Genomic DNA, 17458 nt, shown 5'->3' with positions numbered 1-17458 from the left:
GCCTATTACGCGTTACGACCCTCTTCAACTGTCGGCGGTTTCTGTCAGTCACCAGAGAAGGTCGACCTGTGCGATTTTGTGCTGTACGTGTCCCTTCACGTTTCCACTTCGCTATCACATCGGAAACAGTGAACCTAGGAATGTTTAGGAGTTCCGCTGAGCGCCCCATTCTGCTCTCTCGCGATGATTACGGAGGTCGCTGATATGGAGTACCTGGTAGTAGGCGGCAGTACAATGCGCCTAATATGAAAAACGTATATTTTTGGGGTGTGTCCGGATGCTTTTGATCACATAGTGTACATGGTGTGAAATTAGGTATACAGAGCTGCTTTGTCTAACAGAAGCAGGTGCTATAACCCACCAAAGCAGCGAGTCGAACTGAGTCTGTACTGCGAATACAGATACCGTAACGTCACTGCACTCTGCTTCAACTTTGTGCCAGAGTTCAGCAGTCATAGTGGGTGGCGGCGTACTCGTATATCGGTACTTCATGTCCACATTTTCCAGCGGGTGAGAGATCTGGCGAACGTGCTGACCAGGGTACCTGTTGATCACTGTATCAGGGTTGGTCAGCGCAGCAAAGAAGCTGATGGTTTCCATCATCTCGTTAAGACTTTCATGGAGATCTGAAAGGCACGGCTGAGCCGATGTCCTTCGCACGTCATAAATGCAACGGATGTTGTCCATATCGCTGGTTAAGAGAACTAGACGGGATCGGGTTGTGTACCAACTGGCACCCACACCATCACGCCAGATGCTGGTCCCCTGTGACGATGACGAAAGCAACGTGAAAACGTTCCTTCTTCTCGGAGACCCCATATGTGGAAACTTTCATCGTGATGTTGCACGCAGAACTGGAACGAGTCTGAAAAGACGACGTGCTGACATTACTGTGTGCAGTGCTGTCGTTAGCCGGAGCACTGTCGGTGCCTGCCTATGTTGCCACGCTTCGGGAAGACGGAACAGCGGTTGCCGTTCAGACAGTCCGTGACTGTTCCAGTCGTCTTCGCATTGTCCGTGCTTACACCTGTGTTTCTGCAAACAAGACCATTTCCTGGCTAAAGTTACATGTCGTGGCTGTATGACCCTGCAGAGCACGGGTGGGCAACCCGCAACCCACGATTCGTTACAGACCGGGCCGCTGAGATGTTTAGCCGGCACGGTAGCTCAGTGTGTTCGGTCAGAGAGCCGGTTGGCGTCTGTAATAAAAAACTGAGTTGAAGGATCAACCACCGAACTGGAACAGGATATCTTGCACCCTCTCAAGCGGAGCCGGCCCCTGTGGCCGAGCGGTTCTAGGCACTTCAGTCCCGAACCGCGCTGCTGCTACAGTCGCAGGTTCGAATCTTGTCTCGGGCATGGATGTGTGTGATGTCCTTAGTTTAGTTAGGTTTAAGTAGTTCGAAGTCGAGGGGACTGATGACCTCAGATGTTAAGTCACATAGTGCTTAGAGCCATTTGAACCTCTCAAGCGGAAATTAAAATGTGTTTCTTTCAATGGTTTATTCATTGTTTCTTTTCCGGAGGTCCTTACAAGTGGTTCCACAAAGTTTCGTTGTCGTACGACCTCTCGTTTCTCATGGGGGCCAACTCAAGTAGCGGAAGTTGTAAATATGCGCTCCTCAATACAAAACCACTCCGGACAGAAATGAGTTGCATGCAACTAATTCCAGAGGCTAATTGTCGATAGCCCGGTCAAGCTATATCAGATATTTTCATCTACTTACGGGCACCACGTTATATCTATTTAATTTTAGAATATTTTAGAATCAGCTGCCAAACGTCGTTGTTTCCGAGAAAGATAATTTTTTTGATGGACTTCTGAAGCAACTGATTCGGACTTCAGATTGACCTGGCAGCTCAAGGTCTAATGCTTTGCGCTAATGGTTTGCAAAGGAGTTGGACCTCATTCTTAGGTACCAATGAAACACGCAGCAACCTGCATGTGTTTTTGTAAGTTCTGTGTCACACATCTTATGGTTTCACCCAGAGCCAGTGACAGCTTCTGTCGCAATTATTTGATGTCTGTCGTCAGGCTTTTTGAAAGAGGCCACAAAGTTGGTTCATCGTCAGCTGTTTCCTGCTTGAACGCATTTAATCAGCAGTAAAGCTATTTTCAACTTGTTGTTTCTTTTGTGTACATATTGTTGTGCATACCTTGTTAGCCATTTTTTGAGATTTGTAACGGAGTTAAGTTTTTGTACGTTTTTTCTTCTCACAATGAATCGAGTCACACACCACATTCGAGTGGCCTCATCAAACGTCTATCTAGGTTTTTCGTTCTCGACGATAAAAGGAGATGTCAACCATGCACATGTGTACTTTAATGCATATTGACTTTTAAATAGTAATTCAGTGACAGAACATTTTTAAACGCGTGTTACTTCATTTTTATGAAAATGTGTGATTCTTCAAAATTTAATTTTCGTTTTCTTTGTAACTAGAATTCTGTATATTTCTTCAAAACTCCAATTATGTCAAGATTTATTTTCTTCCTCACTGTTTTTCATATGTTGTTGTTTTCTTTACACCACATGCTTTTCTGGTTTCAAGTCTCTGTATAGCTATCAGAATGGATATTCATTTGAAGCTGTTTATTGAAGTCAAACATAAATGTCATTGTACAGTTATTACTCTTTACACTTTCTTACACCTTAACTATTCCTTCATGAGTCATGATGTGACCTGTCAATCTATCCCTTCTATCAGTCAAGTATAATATGAAAGACTTTTTTTTCCCACAACTAGAATCAGTACCTCTTCATTGGTTATCCGATGTATCTAATCTTCACTCATCTTGCCTGTACTGCTAATCGTCCACATTTCACTTCCCTGCATCGCTACGCTCCAGGGAAGTACTTTCAGAAAAAAAATTCCTAACATGTCTTTATTGTTTCTTTCCTAATCTAATGCCATCATCATCTGATTTAGTTGAACTCCACTCCATATCCTTGTTTTACCTTCTTTGATTTTACTCTTACCCTCACTTTTCAAGATGCTATCTATCACGCTTAACTGATACTTGAGTTTTCGCTTGCTCTTTGCCGAATCTGACAAAACTGCAATGTCGACAGCAAACGTGAAAGTTGTTAGCTCTTTCGTCTGAACATTAATTGCTTTGCTAAATTTCTCTTAATTTCCTATACTGTTTGTTCCATGTACAAATCTAATTAAATGGGGGATAGACTGAAATCCAGTTTCATATCTTCAATAGGCCTACTGCTTTCCTTTTATGTCTTTTCAATTGTTATTACAGAAATTGGTTTTTAGAGAATGTTTTAGGTAATCGTTTGCTTTCTGTATTTGAAACCTGATAATTGCAGAATGTATTCTAGCTGACACTGCCGAAAAACTTTAATAAATTTCAAAATGCTGTAAATGAAATTTTGTCTTTATCAAATATAACAATAAAACAAAAATACGTTAATGATCAGCCTTCAGTCTTACACACTAACAGAAATGGAAAGCACAGACTAAGCCTACATAATTTTACACGAGACGCGTTGCAACAGAAACTAAAGTATTCCCAATTCCACGTTTCTGACCAAATGTTTTCAGGAAATTCCCCTTGTCTGTATCCGAACGCCGGTCTTTGAATCTCCTCTCATATATTCCTAACCAGAAACCCTTTGCGCCACTCCCCACTCGATTCGGCTTGTGTAAAAGGAAGGGTGCAGTTGTCAGACGGAATGCCTTGTACTTTAGCACAAGGAATGTAAAGTCTGAAAACAGGCTTAGTGGATATAAGGTCTGCCTGTTATGGAAGACACTGTTTTTCCGTGCTACCCACACATGTTTCCGCATCTCTGAGCCATCACCGGTGGGTTTTCGTTACTCAAGACGGTAGAACGTGAAGAAATTTTTAAGCAATAATTAATCTTAGAAAATGAGACGTAAAGATAGTTTTTGATTGTTTTTGTTATTACCTTGATTTCACAGGATTTTGCAGGACCATTTGTGCATTGTCCTGTACATGTAGCTCGTTATCATAACAAGCGGACATAAAATCTAGTAAGGGTTGCTGCAAACACGGCAAATGCAAGAGCTGCAAGTCCGAAAGATGTGAAAACAGGAACAATGTGACGTGGTAAAATACTTTCAGCTTCCAGTAAATTATTCATGTTGATTTTGATTTCACTATAAGTGATATAAATTGATTAATTACAAATCTATCGGTGATTGCTTCAGGGTCTGGTAGCTGACCCTGAACGAAAAATAAACATAACGTATTGCGCGGTAAGAGTCGAAGATATCCGTTACTGAAACTTCTTGGCGCATTAAAACCATGTGTCGGATCAGAACCCGGGACGTTTGCCTGTCGTAGGCATGTGCCCTACCAAGGCAAAGGAAAGGCCCTCGGCTTAGTCCCAGTCAGGCACATAGTTTTAACCTGCCAGGAAGTCTCATATTGGAGTACATTCCGTGAAAACAGTGAAACATTCATTCTGAACATCCATTGATGCTCGATGTTAGAGGTGAAAATCGCTGCAAACAGTAAAAACCGTTAAATAGGTAGGAGTAACGGTCTGAGCCGACTTTAAAACGAATGGCCACATGAAGCTAATGATGTTAAAAGCAGAAGCCAGAAAGAAATTCACTGTAATATTTTCGAGGAAATATCATTCAACCACGAAAGAAGTGGCTTAAAAAGCATGTGTTCGATCGATTTCTGAGTACCACTTATCAGTCTGGAACCTATAGCAAATTTGATTAATAGACGAAATAGAGAAGATGTAATGAACAATGGTTAATGTCGTGAAGAGATCATTTAGCAGCTAAGAGGACATAACGGAGATGTTGGACATACTCCTGTGGTACTTGACGCAAGAGAGGGGTTGTCTATCACGGAGAGGTTACTTTTGAAATCCCGAGAGAGTACGTTCCAATAAGGGACAGGCAACAGATTACTTCCTCTCAAGTGTTGTGGAATAACAACATCGAGAAAATCAGAGAAATCAGACCTCATACAGAAGTGACTGTCGTTCTTCCCCCTGCACCATTCGCGAATGAAAGAGAGAAGAGGAAAAGGTATAGTGGTACCAGAACTACCCTCCGCCTCACGCCATAAGGCTGCTCCTGGAGCATAGATGCAGGTGTACAAGTAGGTAACATATCAATTGTTGAAACAGTTTTTAAATACACTTACAAGTGAACACAGAAGACTCAAACTGTAAATTTGCCTTAGTAGAAAGGCAGGTCGGAGTTTAAGATAACGCGGAGGACACAGTACAAAAGATCGAACTCGTTTCAGGTAAACCACCACAAAATTTGCCTGAACTTGGATTTCCTCACCAAGAGTTGAACCTCCGTCCTCCAGAATTTGAGTTTTGTCTTACCACTGTGCCACCTAGCTCGGTGATGCTGGGCTTGGTAAGGAAGTGGTACAAAAACGGCTGTGTTCGCTTCATAATATGATATCCTACTTGTAAATGGTGGGTTTGAGTAAGCTTTCGCTACGTGAGAGGGTCCACATGAAACAGGAATGGTCGTAGGAAAATGAAACGTTGTGGAAACTTTTCTACATCTACATCCACATGAATACTCTGGAAATCACATTTAAGTGCCTGGCAGAGGGTTCATTGAACCACCTTCACAATGTTATTCCACTCTCGTATAGCGCGCGAGAAGACGGAACACCTGTATCTCTCCGTACGAGCTCTGATTTCCATTATTTTACCTTGGTGATCGTTCCTCCCTATGTAAGTCGGCGTCAATAAAATATTTTCGCATTCGGAGGAGAAAGTTGGTGATTGAATTTCATGAGAAGATTCCGTCGCAACGAAAAACGCCTTCTTTTAATTACGTCCATCCCAAATTCTGTATCATTTCTGTGACACTCTCTCCCATATTTAGCGATAATACAAAACGTGCTGCCTTTCTTTGAACTTTTTCGATGTACTCCGTCAATTCTATCTGATAAGGATCCCACACCGCGCAGCAATATTCTAAAAGAGGACGGACAAGCTTAGTGTAGGCAGTCTCCTTAGTAGGTTTGTTACATTTTCTAGGTGTCCTGCCAATAAAACACAGTCTTTGGTTAGCCTTCCCCACAACTCTTTCTATGTTTTCCTTCCAATTTAAGTTGTTCGTAATTGTAATACCTAGGTATTTAGTTGAATTTACAGCTTTTATATTAGACTGATTTATCATGTAACCGAAGTTTAACGAATTCCTTTTACCACTCACACTTTTCGTTATTTAAGGTGAACTTCCACTTCTCACACCATTCCGATATTTCTTATAAATCGTTTTGCAATTTGTTTTGATCTTCTGATGACTTTATTAGTCGATACACGACATTGCCATGTGCAAACAACCGAAGACGGCTGCTCATATTGTCTCCCAAATCGTTTATATACATAAGAAACAGTAAAGGGCCTATAACACTACCTTGGGGAACGCCAGAAATCACTTCTGTTTTACTCGAGGACTTTCCGTCAATTACTCCGAACTGTGACCTCTCTGACAGGAAGTCGCAAATCAAGTCGCATAACTGAGACGATATTCCATAAGCACGCAATTTCACTATAAACCGCTTGTATGGTACAGTGCCAAAAGCCATCTAGAAATCTAGAAATATGGAATCCATCTGAAGTCCCCTGTCAGTAGCACTCAGCACTTCATGTGAATAAAGAGCTAGTTGTGTTTCACAAGAACGATGTTTTCTAAACCCATGTTGACTGTGTGTCAAAAGACTGTTTTCTTCGAAGTAATTCATTATGTTCGAGCACAATACCCTTCCTTGAATATTGGTGTGACATGTGCAACTTTCCAGTGTTTGGATACGGATCTTCCGTCGAGCGAACGGTTGTATATGATTGTTAAGTATGGAGCTAATACATCAGCATACTGCGAAAGTAACCTAATTGGCATACAGTCTGGACCAGAAGACTTCCCTTGTTAAGTGATTTAAGTTGTTTCACTACTCCGAGGATATTTACTTTGTAACGTGCGCGTGGGGCACACAATACTCATTAAAGCCTGTACTATGGTGAGTGAGTGGGGTTTACCTTACGAGACAGGATTTTTGTATAGATATTGACCGCGTGTACCTGAATGGAGGCAAATCAGACTTACACCCACTCGGTAATAACAATGGTGCGTCAAGCAAGTTCGAAATGCAACTACACGTCAGGACGGACAAAAGAAAGCACAGCAGATGCTACCAATTTGTTAATAATACGGTCGCCAGCCTAATTAGCCATTAACTGAGTTTCTTCCCTGTATAAGTTGATGTACATTCATGCAAAACAACACGTAGTAACACTGCATAATATAGTAAATTTTAGAACCATATAATCTATTGAACTGATAGTTTCACTTTCTGTACTGATATGGAAAAACCATGAATACATAACACTACACTATAATGTATACTACCAAACTTCGTACTGTCTATTGATCTGATTAAAATCGGGCATAGGTTACCCTAGAAATAGCACTTCTGAGCCACACACAAAATGTCAATTTTAATAAAGATAAAACACTGATAAATTTTGGCTTTTATATTGACTTTAACTTTTGCTGGTCAAATCAATCTAGAACACTTCAGAATTCAAATGAATAAAAAAAAAAAGGAGGGGGGGGGGACCTTGAAACTGTTATGATCACTGTATTAAAAAAATTAAATACTGAAATCATTATACGCTCAAGATTTCCAGTATATGAGTTACTACTCTTTTTATCTTATTTCCTGCTTATTTAAATACCTTTATATCTGTCTCGAAATAATTAAACATCATTACTATATCAATATTAAAGTTATCTTTCAACTTCGTTAGACCTTCGTTATTCATTTACTGGTTCATTAACAAAACAGTTCTTTAAACACCATTCTTACATAGTTATGTCTGCAAGTAATTATTATCAACACAAAATTTAATTTTTCATTTCGGGACACTCGGATTGCACAACATTTGGAAAGGACCCTGTCTAGGTTAGTTGTGAGGATAATTAAATGATAGGAAAGTTCTGGTAAAATTTAAGTTGTTATTAAGTTGTTATTGAACAGCATGGAACAAAAGTAACATTGGTCCACACGAATACAGTACTAAAAGTTTCAACCTGTTTGTATCGATGCGGCGGTTGGCAGGCACAGAGCACACATAGAACCACAGCTGTGGCTCTTGACGTACCGGCACTTTATTTCTTCATAGCGTCGCAATACTTTTCCGTTTAGTGCCTATGGAATTTTGCCATGCTGTATGGGCGTCGGAACGGCATACCCGAGGCTCAATGAAACTACGTCTTCCAGGAGAGCCTCCTCGATCCAGAACGTGTTGCTCAGACCAATGCCCAACTCCGACTACTACTGCTGAGCCCGTTGTGCCGTGCAGCGCCCGTGCGCATTTTCCCGCGCTCGCCTGCCATCCACCTTTTACCGCTCCCTTACAGACAGGGTATTCACCCGAGGTTTTGCATTGTACATATTCTAACACATTGCCTACGTATGGACCAGACGCACAATTACAATTTTAACATCTTACAACAGTCTCAACATTTGTTACACTTCAATTCTATTACAATATTGCTTGATATTTGACATAAACAATAATATTCACATTGAAAATTGTTTACAGTTTTCTTAACACAATGGCATGAAACAAGAAAACAAATGAAATCAGAACATCAATTACTCAAGTTTAACTAAAAATCAGATGGAAAAAAAAATTTACTTATATGTACAATAGTACAGCGTTGTTGTTGTTACAACTTCTACGTTACTCATGTTGGCAGCTGTTCTCGATTCGAATTCTGGAATATTGCCTTCGTCTTCTTCTGTGAAGGCATTTCGGAAGGCTGTGTTTAGTAACTCTGGTTTGGCAGCACTGTTTTCGATAGTATCTCCATTGCTATCGTGCAGAGAAGGCATTGATTGTTTCTTGCCTCTAACATACTTCACATAAGACCAGAATCTCTTTGGATTTTCTGCCAGGTTTCGAGACAAAGTTTCGTTGTGGAAACTGTTATAGGCATCTCGCATTGAAGTCTGCGCTAAATTTCGAGCTTCTGTAAAAGATTGCCAATCTTGGGCATTTAGCGTCTGTTTAAATTTGGCATGTGTGTTTCGTTGATTCTGCAACAGTGTTCTAACCCGTTCTCTAAATACAGGCGAACGTGAAACCACGAATAAACCATTAAAAGAAACACATTTTAATTTCAACATGAGAGGGTAACATTTGTTAGTTTCGTACCATCTTTACGTTCCAGGTTACAAACATTGTTCAGTGTGACTACCATCTGTATCCATGACAGCCTTGAACCACTTAGGAGCTTGGTCTACTACTGCTCGAAACATCTCAGATGCGATGTTGGCTGTCTCACTCACAATGTACAATGTTCATCTTTTACATCCAACCAGTGTTAGTGTCCCGTGCCTCACCCATGCCTACAGAAACTTCTTAGCCAATTTTTGGCACAATTTGTCGTCGGACTCACGCAGAAGGAAGTCCCAAATCGCCATATAATTCGTACTTCCCAATTATGTTCTTCAACGACGGTGAGGAGCGAGGACCTCTCTGAATTACTTCAGTACGTCAGTACTCGGAAAGAGCAGCTTCGCACTTGCTTTTATTTTGAGAAAACAGCTTCACGAGTAAAGCCCTGTTCACCTTGTCCAGACCAATGTTGACTGCAATAATAGCGCACACTGATGTTTGTCGCCGTACCAGCAGTTGTGCCTATCGGCAATCACAGCACTACCACTACTAACAAGGCAGATCCAGAACCGCACAGTCTGAACATCATTGTTATAAAGTTGGATACCCACACGATAAATAGTTTTCCATCAATACTGGCTGAAGAAGGGAAAATTTAATTTCATCCACCCTGTACATCAAGCGATTTACGGGGAAACCACGGGAACCATAAATCTTGACCTCCTGATGGGAATTTGACGTGACGCCGTGCCTAAGATGAGTTCTGTATCGTAACACTTCGCCACCTAGAGATAAGTCACGTCTTCATCATTTATTTGCAACACTCTTTTGATCAGTGTTGTTTTACACTCCTGGAAATTGAAATAAGAACACCGTGAATTCATTGTCCCAGGAAGGGGAAACTTTATTGACACATTCTTGGGGTCGGATACATCACATGATCACACTGACAGAACCACAGGCACATAGACACCGGCAACAGAGCATGCACAATGTCGGCACTAGTACAGTGTATATCCACCTTTCGCAGCAATGCAGGCTGCTATTCTCCCATGGAGACGATCGTAGAGATGCTGGATGTAGTCCTGTGGAACGGCTTGCCATGCCATTTCCACCTGGCGCCTCAGTTGGACCAGCGTTCGTCCTTGACGTGCAGACCGCGTGAGAGACGCTTCATCCAGTCCCAAACATGCTCAATGGGGGACAGATCCGGAGATCTTGCTGGCCAGGGTAGTTCATCGATGACGGTTTGGATGTACCGTGCACTATTCAGTGTCCCCTCGACGATCACCAGTGGTGTACGGCCAATGTAGGAGATCGCTCCCCACACCATGATGCCGGGTGTTGGCCCTGTGTGCCTCGGTCGTATGCAGTCCTGATTGTGGCGCTCACCTGCACGGCGCCAAACACGCATACGACCATCATTGGCACCAAGGCAGAAGCGACTCTCATCGCTGAAGACGACACGTCTCCATTCGTCCCTCCATTCACACCTGTCGCGACACCACTGGAGGCGGGCTGCACGATGTTGGGGCGTGAGCAGAAGACGGCCTAACGGTGTGCGGGACCGTAGCCCAGCTTCATGGAGACGGTTGCGAATGGTCCTCGCCGATACCCCAGGAGCAACAGTGTCCCTAATTTGCTGGGAAGTGGCGGTGCGGTCCCCTACGGCACTGCGTAGGATCCTACGGTCTTGGCGTGCATCCGTGCGTCGCTGCGGTCCGGTCCCAGGTCGACGGGCACGTGCACCTTCCGCCGACCACTGGCGACAACATCGATGTACTGTGGAGACCTCACGCCCCACGTGTTGAGCAATTCGGCGGTACGTCCACCCGGCCTCCCGCATGCCCACTATACGCCCTCGCTCAAAGTCCGTCAACTGCACATACGGTTCACGTCCACGCTGTCGCGGCATGCTACCAGTGTTAAAGACTGCGATGGAGCTCCGTATGCCACGGCAAACTGGCTGACACTGACGGCGGCGGTGCACAAATGCTGCGCAGCTAGCGCCATTCGACGGCCAACACCGCGGGTCCTGGTGTGTCCGCTGTGCCGTGCGTGTGATCATTGCTTGTACAGCCCTCTCGCAGTGTCCGAGGCAAGTATGGTGGGTCTGACACACCGGTGTCAATGTGTTCTTTTTTCCATTTCCAGGAGTGCATATCCACGATCCGTCCCACAGGAATGGTAACTGATGTGAAATAAAGCAAAAAACATTTGGTTTATTTTAAAGTGTACAGGACATTATAACATCGCCTCCTTGAAAGTCAGTATACAACTGGAAGAATTGGCAAACTTGTTCGAAACAATTACGAGACTCAACCTTTGCACTGTCGTGCAGCAATAAGTCCTTGATTCTGGTCTATTTAAAACATCCAGGTAGAAATCTGCATTCACCATTTGACTTTCTGGAGCCAATCCTTCGTTTGAATCAAGGGAGCGTATTTACACGGTTCTTCTGTATTCGCTCTTTTTTCAGTCGCTGAGATTGTGGGCCTTTCCACTTGAGCTTCGGCGCTCTTTAGGTGACTCGTACTGAAAATACCATATTTAACACCTGTTACGATGCAAGACATGAAGTTTAGGTCCATCGTGTAGTGTTCCATTCTGAAATCTTTTTGATCGTCAGTGTGTGAGTCGGCGCAAAACGACTACAGATCTCCTTTTGCCCAAATTTCTGCTGGTGGATGCACAATAATCATTTCGAAGATTTTCTGACAGTTTTTGAATACTTTCTTCGACTCGAACTGTCCTAATACTCCAGGACGTGGATCATCTTCAGTACTCTCTCTACCATCACGAAACCCTGCATACCACTTGATGGTTCAAATGGCCATGAGCACTTTGGGACTTAATATCTGAGGTCATCAGTCTCCTAGACTTAGAACTACTTAAACCTAACTACACTAAGGACATCACACACATCCATGCCCGAGGCAGGATTCGAACCTACGACCGTAGCAACAATGCGGTTCCGGACTAAAGCGCCTAGTACCGCTCGGTCACAATGGCCGGCTCATACCACTTGAAACCGTTGTACAAATCACTACTGTAAAGAGTCTGTATCATTTAAAATGTGTCTATAACACTTTTACGCAGTTTAAAACAAAACTTAATATTCGCAAGTTTCTCCATTTCTGCTTTCCCGAACGAAGTTCAAAGCTAGTGTTTAAGATTCAGTTATTACGAGCATCCTGCGAAGCTGCCAAATTTAAAACGGATGGTAATGGAAATACCACATGCATCCGCTCACAGGTTGCACCAGTACTTACACAAATGCAAAATAAGTCTTTACTATTAAAAACAGTGTTGATCACGATTTATTTATTAAGGTCACCGGTTTCGACCACTACTCTCGTCATCTTCAGACCATTAAGTAGGAACCTCACTACGTAGTGATTCTCCAGCAGCAAGAGGTTCCTACTCAATGGTCTGAAGATGACCACAGTAGTGGTCAAAACCGGTCACCTTAATAAATAAATGGTGATCAAGACTGTTTTTAATAGTAAATATTTGTAACACTTTGATCACTGTCACACCCATAATGTATTCAAAAGTAACAAAATAAGTCACCTGTGCTTTGAGACGGACCGTATATGCACACAATGTCAAAACGGAAATACTTATATAAAATGGGTGAAATAAAAACGAGTTTTTTGTTGCTTGCTACTTTTTATTTATAAATAATTCAAATTAAAAACGTAACAGCTGGTGTCCTTGCAACCCATCAACCATGATAAGCGTGTCCATAAGCCAGACTGTGACCGTAAGCCAGGCCGTGTCCGTACGCCAGTCCGTGCGCTCCGAGCAGAGCGGGGGCGGCGAGGGCGGCGTGGGCGGCGGCGCCGTTGATGTGGGCGTCGCGGGCCTGCGTCTGGGCGACGGCGGACAGGTGGGCGGCCCTGGCGGCGGCCACGTCGTGTGTGTCGGCCAGGTAGCCGGCGGGTCCCACAGCCACTGGGGCGGGGCCGTACGCGGCGTAGCCGGGGTGCACGCCGTGGGCGGCGATCACTGCCGGGGCGGCGGCGACGACGCCGTGGGCGGCGACGAGCCCGTGGGCGGCGCCCAGGTAGCCGGGCTTGGGGGCGGCGACGGCAGCGGCCAGGACGGCGCTCAACACGATCTGGAGAGAACGGAATGAAAACAATTACAATTGTTTAAAGAGAAAGAGCTAGTGTGCAATTTTCTTCACTCATACGGAAAAATTAATTGTTCACTTCTGTATACACATACCTCAATGAGCATTAATTCCGAAACTGAGACAAAGAAGAAAATGCGAAACATTAGTGCAGCTTGGAACAGGTACATTCATCCCATCAACAGTTCTTCAGTTCTCATCATGGAACTAGAACGTTGCCGAAGTAGGTTGATCTTCCCAGCTTCTCACTTTTAGTAGTGGGATTTCGCCAATAGATGACGACAGTAAAGTAAGTAATATATCCGTTTTAGTTTTTACATTTATCCAAAACACCGTAGTTCTTGAAATATTCTTTTCCATAACTTTAGAACTTCTTTGCCTATTTCAAAGACGGTACACTAACATTTCCTACGTATCCTTTCTTTTACTGAACAACAGTTCAACAGTTTGAGATTAGCAGACAGTATGTTATGAGTGAAAAGCGTGGTAGTCGAGTTTACTAATGTGGGATGATGTGCTTGGAAGTTGTGATTTTCATTCATTTCAAGTGCTACAATATACTACGCATTACGCAGACAATGTGAATGTAGATCATACAATATAGGTTTTCATGGCCGGTACTGTCTTCACTTAAAACTTCCGGCCTGAGAGGCAGTGGTCGACGCATAAAACTTTCCCCTAAGGTTTCATCTCCGACTTTAGGAGACGTCTTCAGAGGTAAGTTTGTTGTTTTACCTCTCAACATGTCTCCCGCCGTCGGAGATTAAACTTTATGGGGGAAATCTTATGCATCGAACACGACCTATCAGCCCGGAAATTCTAGGTGAAGTCTGCGAATGATGTCAACAGAAATTTCACATTAGTTCACGTGTGTCGTCACTTGGTCTTAGTTTGTAGGTAACTCGCGCACCCTCGTACAAAATGGCAGATTTGTTTCAAATAGTGTCACGATGCAAGGTCATGGACGACCTTGAGGAGTGTTCTCTCCGTGTTAGAGTCTAATTGTCATTCCTGAAATTTCGAGAAATAAATAGAATGAGGGTTGTCTCGCAGAACAGAGTCGCTTGAGACGTCTTAGCTAGGCCCGCATAGATGTCCCTTTGTAACACGCAAATGTAACAGAAAAATCCGATGGCGAATCTGTACATTGGGTTATTTGTGAATTTTTTTCTCTTTTCCTGCCCTTTGACAATACAGACAGAATTGCAAAACTGTTGGTTTTATTATTCCTTCCAAACAAGTTCCGTAAGGCCATCTATGGAATTATTATTATTATTTCTATTTTTAGTTTCAAAATGGTTCAAATGGCTCTGAGCACTATGGGACTTAACAGCTGAGGTCATCAGTCCCCTAGAACTTAGAACTACTTAAACCTAACTAACCTAAGCACATCACACACATCAATGCCCGAGGCAGGATTCGACCCTGCGACAGCAGCAGTCACGCGGTTCCGGACTGAAGCGCCTAGAACCGCACGGCCACCACGGCCGGCTATTTTTAGTTTATTTTGTGCTGTTGGGTGCTTACGCATTCATTTTACTTCATACAAGTTACTTTTGGATAAAGTATTTCTACGCGCACAAAACTATGTTAATATGAAAAGTTTGAAGAATTGTAATTTATGTAATATTTTCTGAAAGAAACGAGCTTTGGAATACGTCGATAGTTCGCTATGTGGATAGCTAGCAAAGTTGTGTGTAATGGTGAGGAAATTCGTTATGAGTGACTGAGTTATGGTCCGTGAAACAGCGAATTTTCGTTTTTATTTAAATGTAAAGTACAGAATGACATGTGGACAATTAAGTAGGTTTATGCGTTGTTGTCATACGCAAATCTTGTTTGATGTATTAAGGGAAGTCCTATGAACACACTAAGACCAAGGCACGTTTTTAAGTAGCCATTTCTCCACGGTGCGACGACCTGTGTACTCACTTGTGCTCTGGTTGGTGTTTTACAAGTTCCCGCTTAACTGAAATATAGAGCGCCACGTACGAGTACAGTATGCAAGAAGTTTTAAATAACCTACTATCCACGGTCCGTGAACAGTGATTGAGGAATATAGCGTGTGTTTAGTCCTCTCGCTACTATTACGCAAACCCCGTACAGTGGTTGCCATTATTGCTCGCTGCTGAATTAATACGCAGAATGTCACATTCACGCTGTGAACCAAACGACATTGTGAAGAAAAATATTTTTGGTAGTTAACGAACTGTGGATCAGATACTTCAAAGTGTTTTGTGTGCACTTCAACTCTCGCCGCCTGTAGTTGTAGTGGCTTTTAGTACGTCACTCCAGAATAAACGAATTACCTTCCTTTTGATGTGGTACTTAGACAATGAGTTCTGGGAGTAGAGGAGAAAAAGTGTTTAATGGTGAAAACTAATCTTTGGAAACAGTTCGTCATTCGCACCAACCTAATAAGTTCCTTGTTATAAAGAGCGACGAATGTAACTTAGCAGAAGTTACAAATAATTTTTTTTACCACGTCCTGACATGTCAAATTTCGGAGAGTACAGCTACGTTTGCACATCGGCCACGGATATCGCCATAGGATTACGAGATGCAGTTAGCTGACATAGGACAACGCCACGCTGGCTACACCAACTCAGCGATTTGAAGTGAATATTTTGGCTACAAAAAAACCTTCTCGCTACAAACAGATGTTCTTTGTTTAAACGCTCTCTCTTTCTCTTCATGTAATTCGTTTCGTTACAAATTTAATTAATAAATATCTTATTATTTTGCTACAATTGTAGGACTTACTACAACCTACTACACGTATTGTTTGTTCCACGAGCCTTAAAATCACTTCCTTTAAGTTCCAACATTGTTCAAAAGTGGTAACGTGTTCTGAAGTGAAAATACTTTTCAAAGTAATGTTTAAATTCGCGAAATGATAACTTAGCGACGTACTTAGTTCCTACGTCATTTACTTTCTGGAAATATCTTGCAATATTCACGTAATATTCAGCTTCCGTTACTCTTCAGTTAATTTTCCCGTTGAAGTCTCCTTAATTCGACTGACATTTCGTCAGAAATTCGAAGCGCGAAATATTTATTGGTTCGTTTCATTCAAATTCTTGACCATCGTCAGTATCGAATTTTGTTAATAAGCAAGGAGTGGCTTCAGTCTGATCCGATGCAATCCACATATGAATGGCGGGTACTACTAATGGAAGGATATTTACCTCGTGGAACTCATGTTTTCTTATATCAATGAAATGAATTCCACATCACCAAGGAACTGCATTTAGGATCCTAGAATTATTGATAAAGATGTTAGTAGTAGCTCTCCAAATATATGGACGAAAGTAGAAACTCTTTCCTGCACACATATCTCATCAATAATGTAATGAATGGTGTGTATAACATGCGCATGTTTACACAAATTGAGGTAGGGAAGCGAAATACACATACACTGATTGATGCAGTTCCAGACATGGCTCATATACTAGCGTGTGACACAACTTTTACTGTTTCAGAGGAACAGCTTCCCTTTTGTCTTACAAGGTAGAACGAACTAATTTTCACATCTGTGCACTTCAACTAAAAATAGAAATAAAATCGACCTATCTGCTGCAGCGATTACAGACTGTAGTTACAAGTCCGTGATGATCGTCGCAGACTTCCGTAGCTTAATTCCGCTCAGAAATTAATAAGAGATGACCTTCTCAAACTATTTTGCACTTCGAGAATAACTCGCGCTAGGCCAGTTCAGTGACTTTAAAGAGTAGTTCTTTCTGAGCAGTCGTTACACAATACTCTCGTTCTCAGTGGATATTGTGACATGGGTATCTCTAACTTGAATGCTAGAGGATATTTCTCGCGGTCATCAAACTAACATGACACTTTTGTATCGTAAGATATAAAAGCAGTCCAAAGAACTCTGAAGACATAAAGCACAGAATGTAGTATAAGGATTTCTACCCCCAGAGGACGCACGTTTAATCGATACGTACCAGGACCTTCATGGCTGCGAGATGGGCTGTTCGGAGCTCTACCAGCTGTGAACTGTGCCGAAACTCGCGTCAGACCGCTATATATACTGCCGGGGGAGAGTGTGAAAGGACCACGTCCTTCCGCGCGTGTCGTCCTTCAAAGGACACGCCCTGTCGGTGGCTGCAGTCAATAGAGAATGGTCAAGTACGTCAATAACAAAGTC

General features: G+C 42.6%; 1 protein-coding gene across 2 annotated transcripts in view; it reads right to left on the bottom strand.

Annotated features, from left to right (window-relative positions):
* Positions 1-17299, bottom strand: part of LOC126253605 (cuticle protein 65-like) — a 76301-nt gene extending 59002 nt beyond the window's left edge. For both annotated transcript variants that reach the window (XM_049955056.1, XM_049955057.1), the window contains exons 1-2: positions 17256-17299; positions 13051-13281 (exon numbers count right to left, since the gene is read on the bottom strand). In XM_049955056.1, coding sequence (XP_049811013.1) covers positions 13051-13281; positions 17256-17267 — 243 coding nt within the window. In that variant the 5' untranslated portion in view covers positions 17268-17299. The remainder of the gene's footprint in view (positions 1-13050; positions 13282-17255) is intronic.
* Between the last annotated feature and the right edge of the window lie 159 nt (positions 17300-17458).

This window comes from Schistocerca nitens, chromosome 4 (assembly GCF_023898315.1).
Source record: "Schistocerca nitens isolate TAMUIC-IGC-003100 chromosome 4, iqSchNite1.1, whole genome shotgun sequence".
Classification (NCBI taxonomy): Eukaryota; Metazoa; Arthropoda; class Insecta; order Orthoptera; family Acrididae; genus Schistocerca; species Schistocerca nitens.
This window is presented reverse-complemented; position numbering and strand designations above follow the sequence as displayed.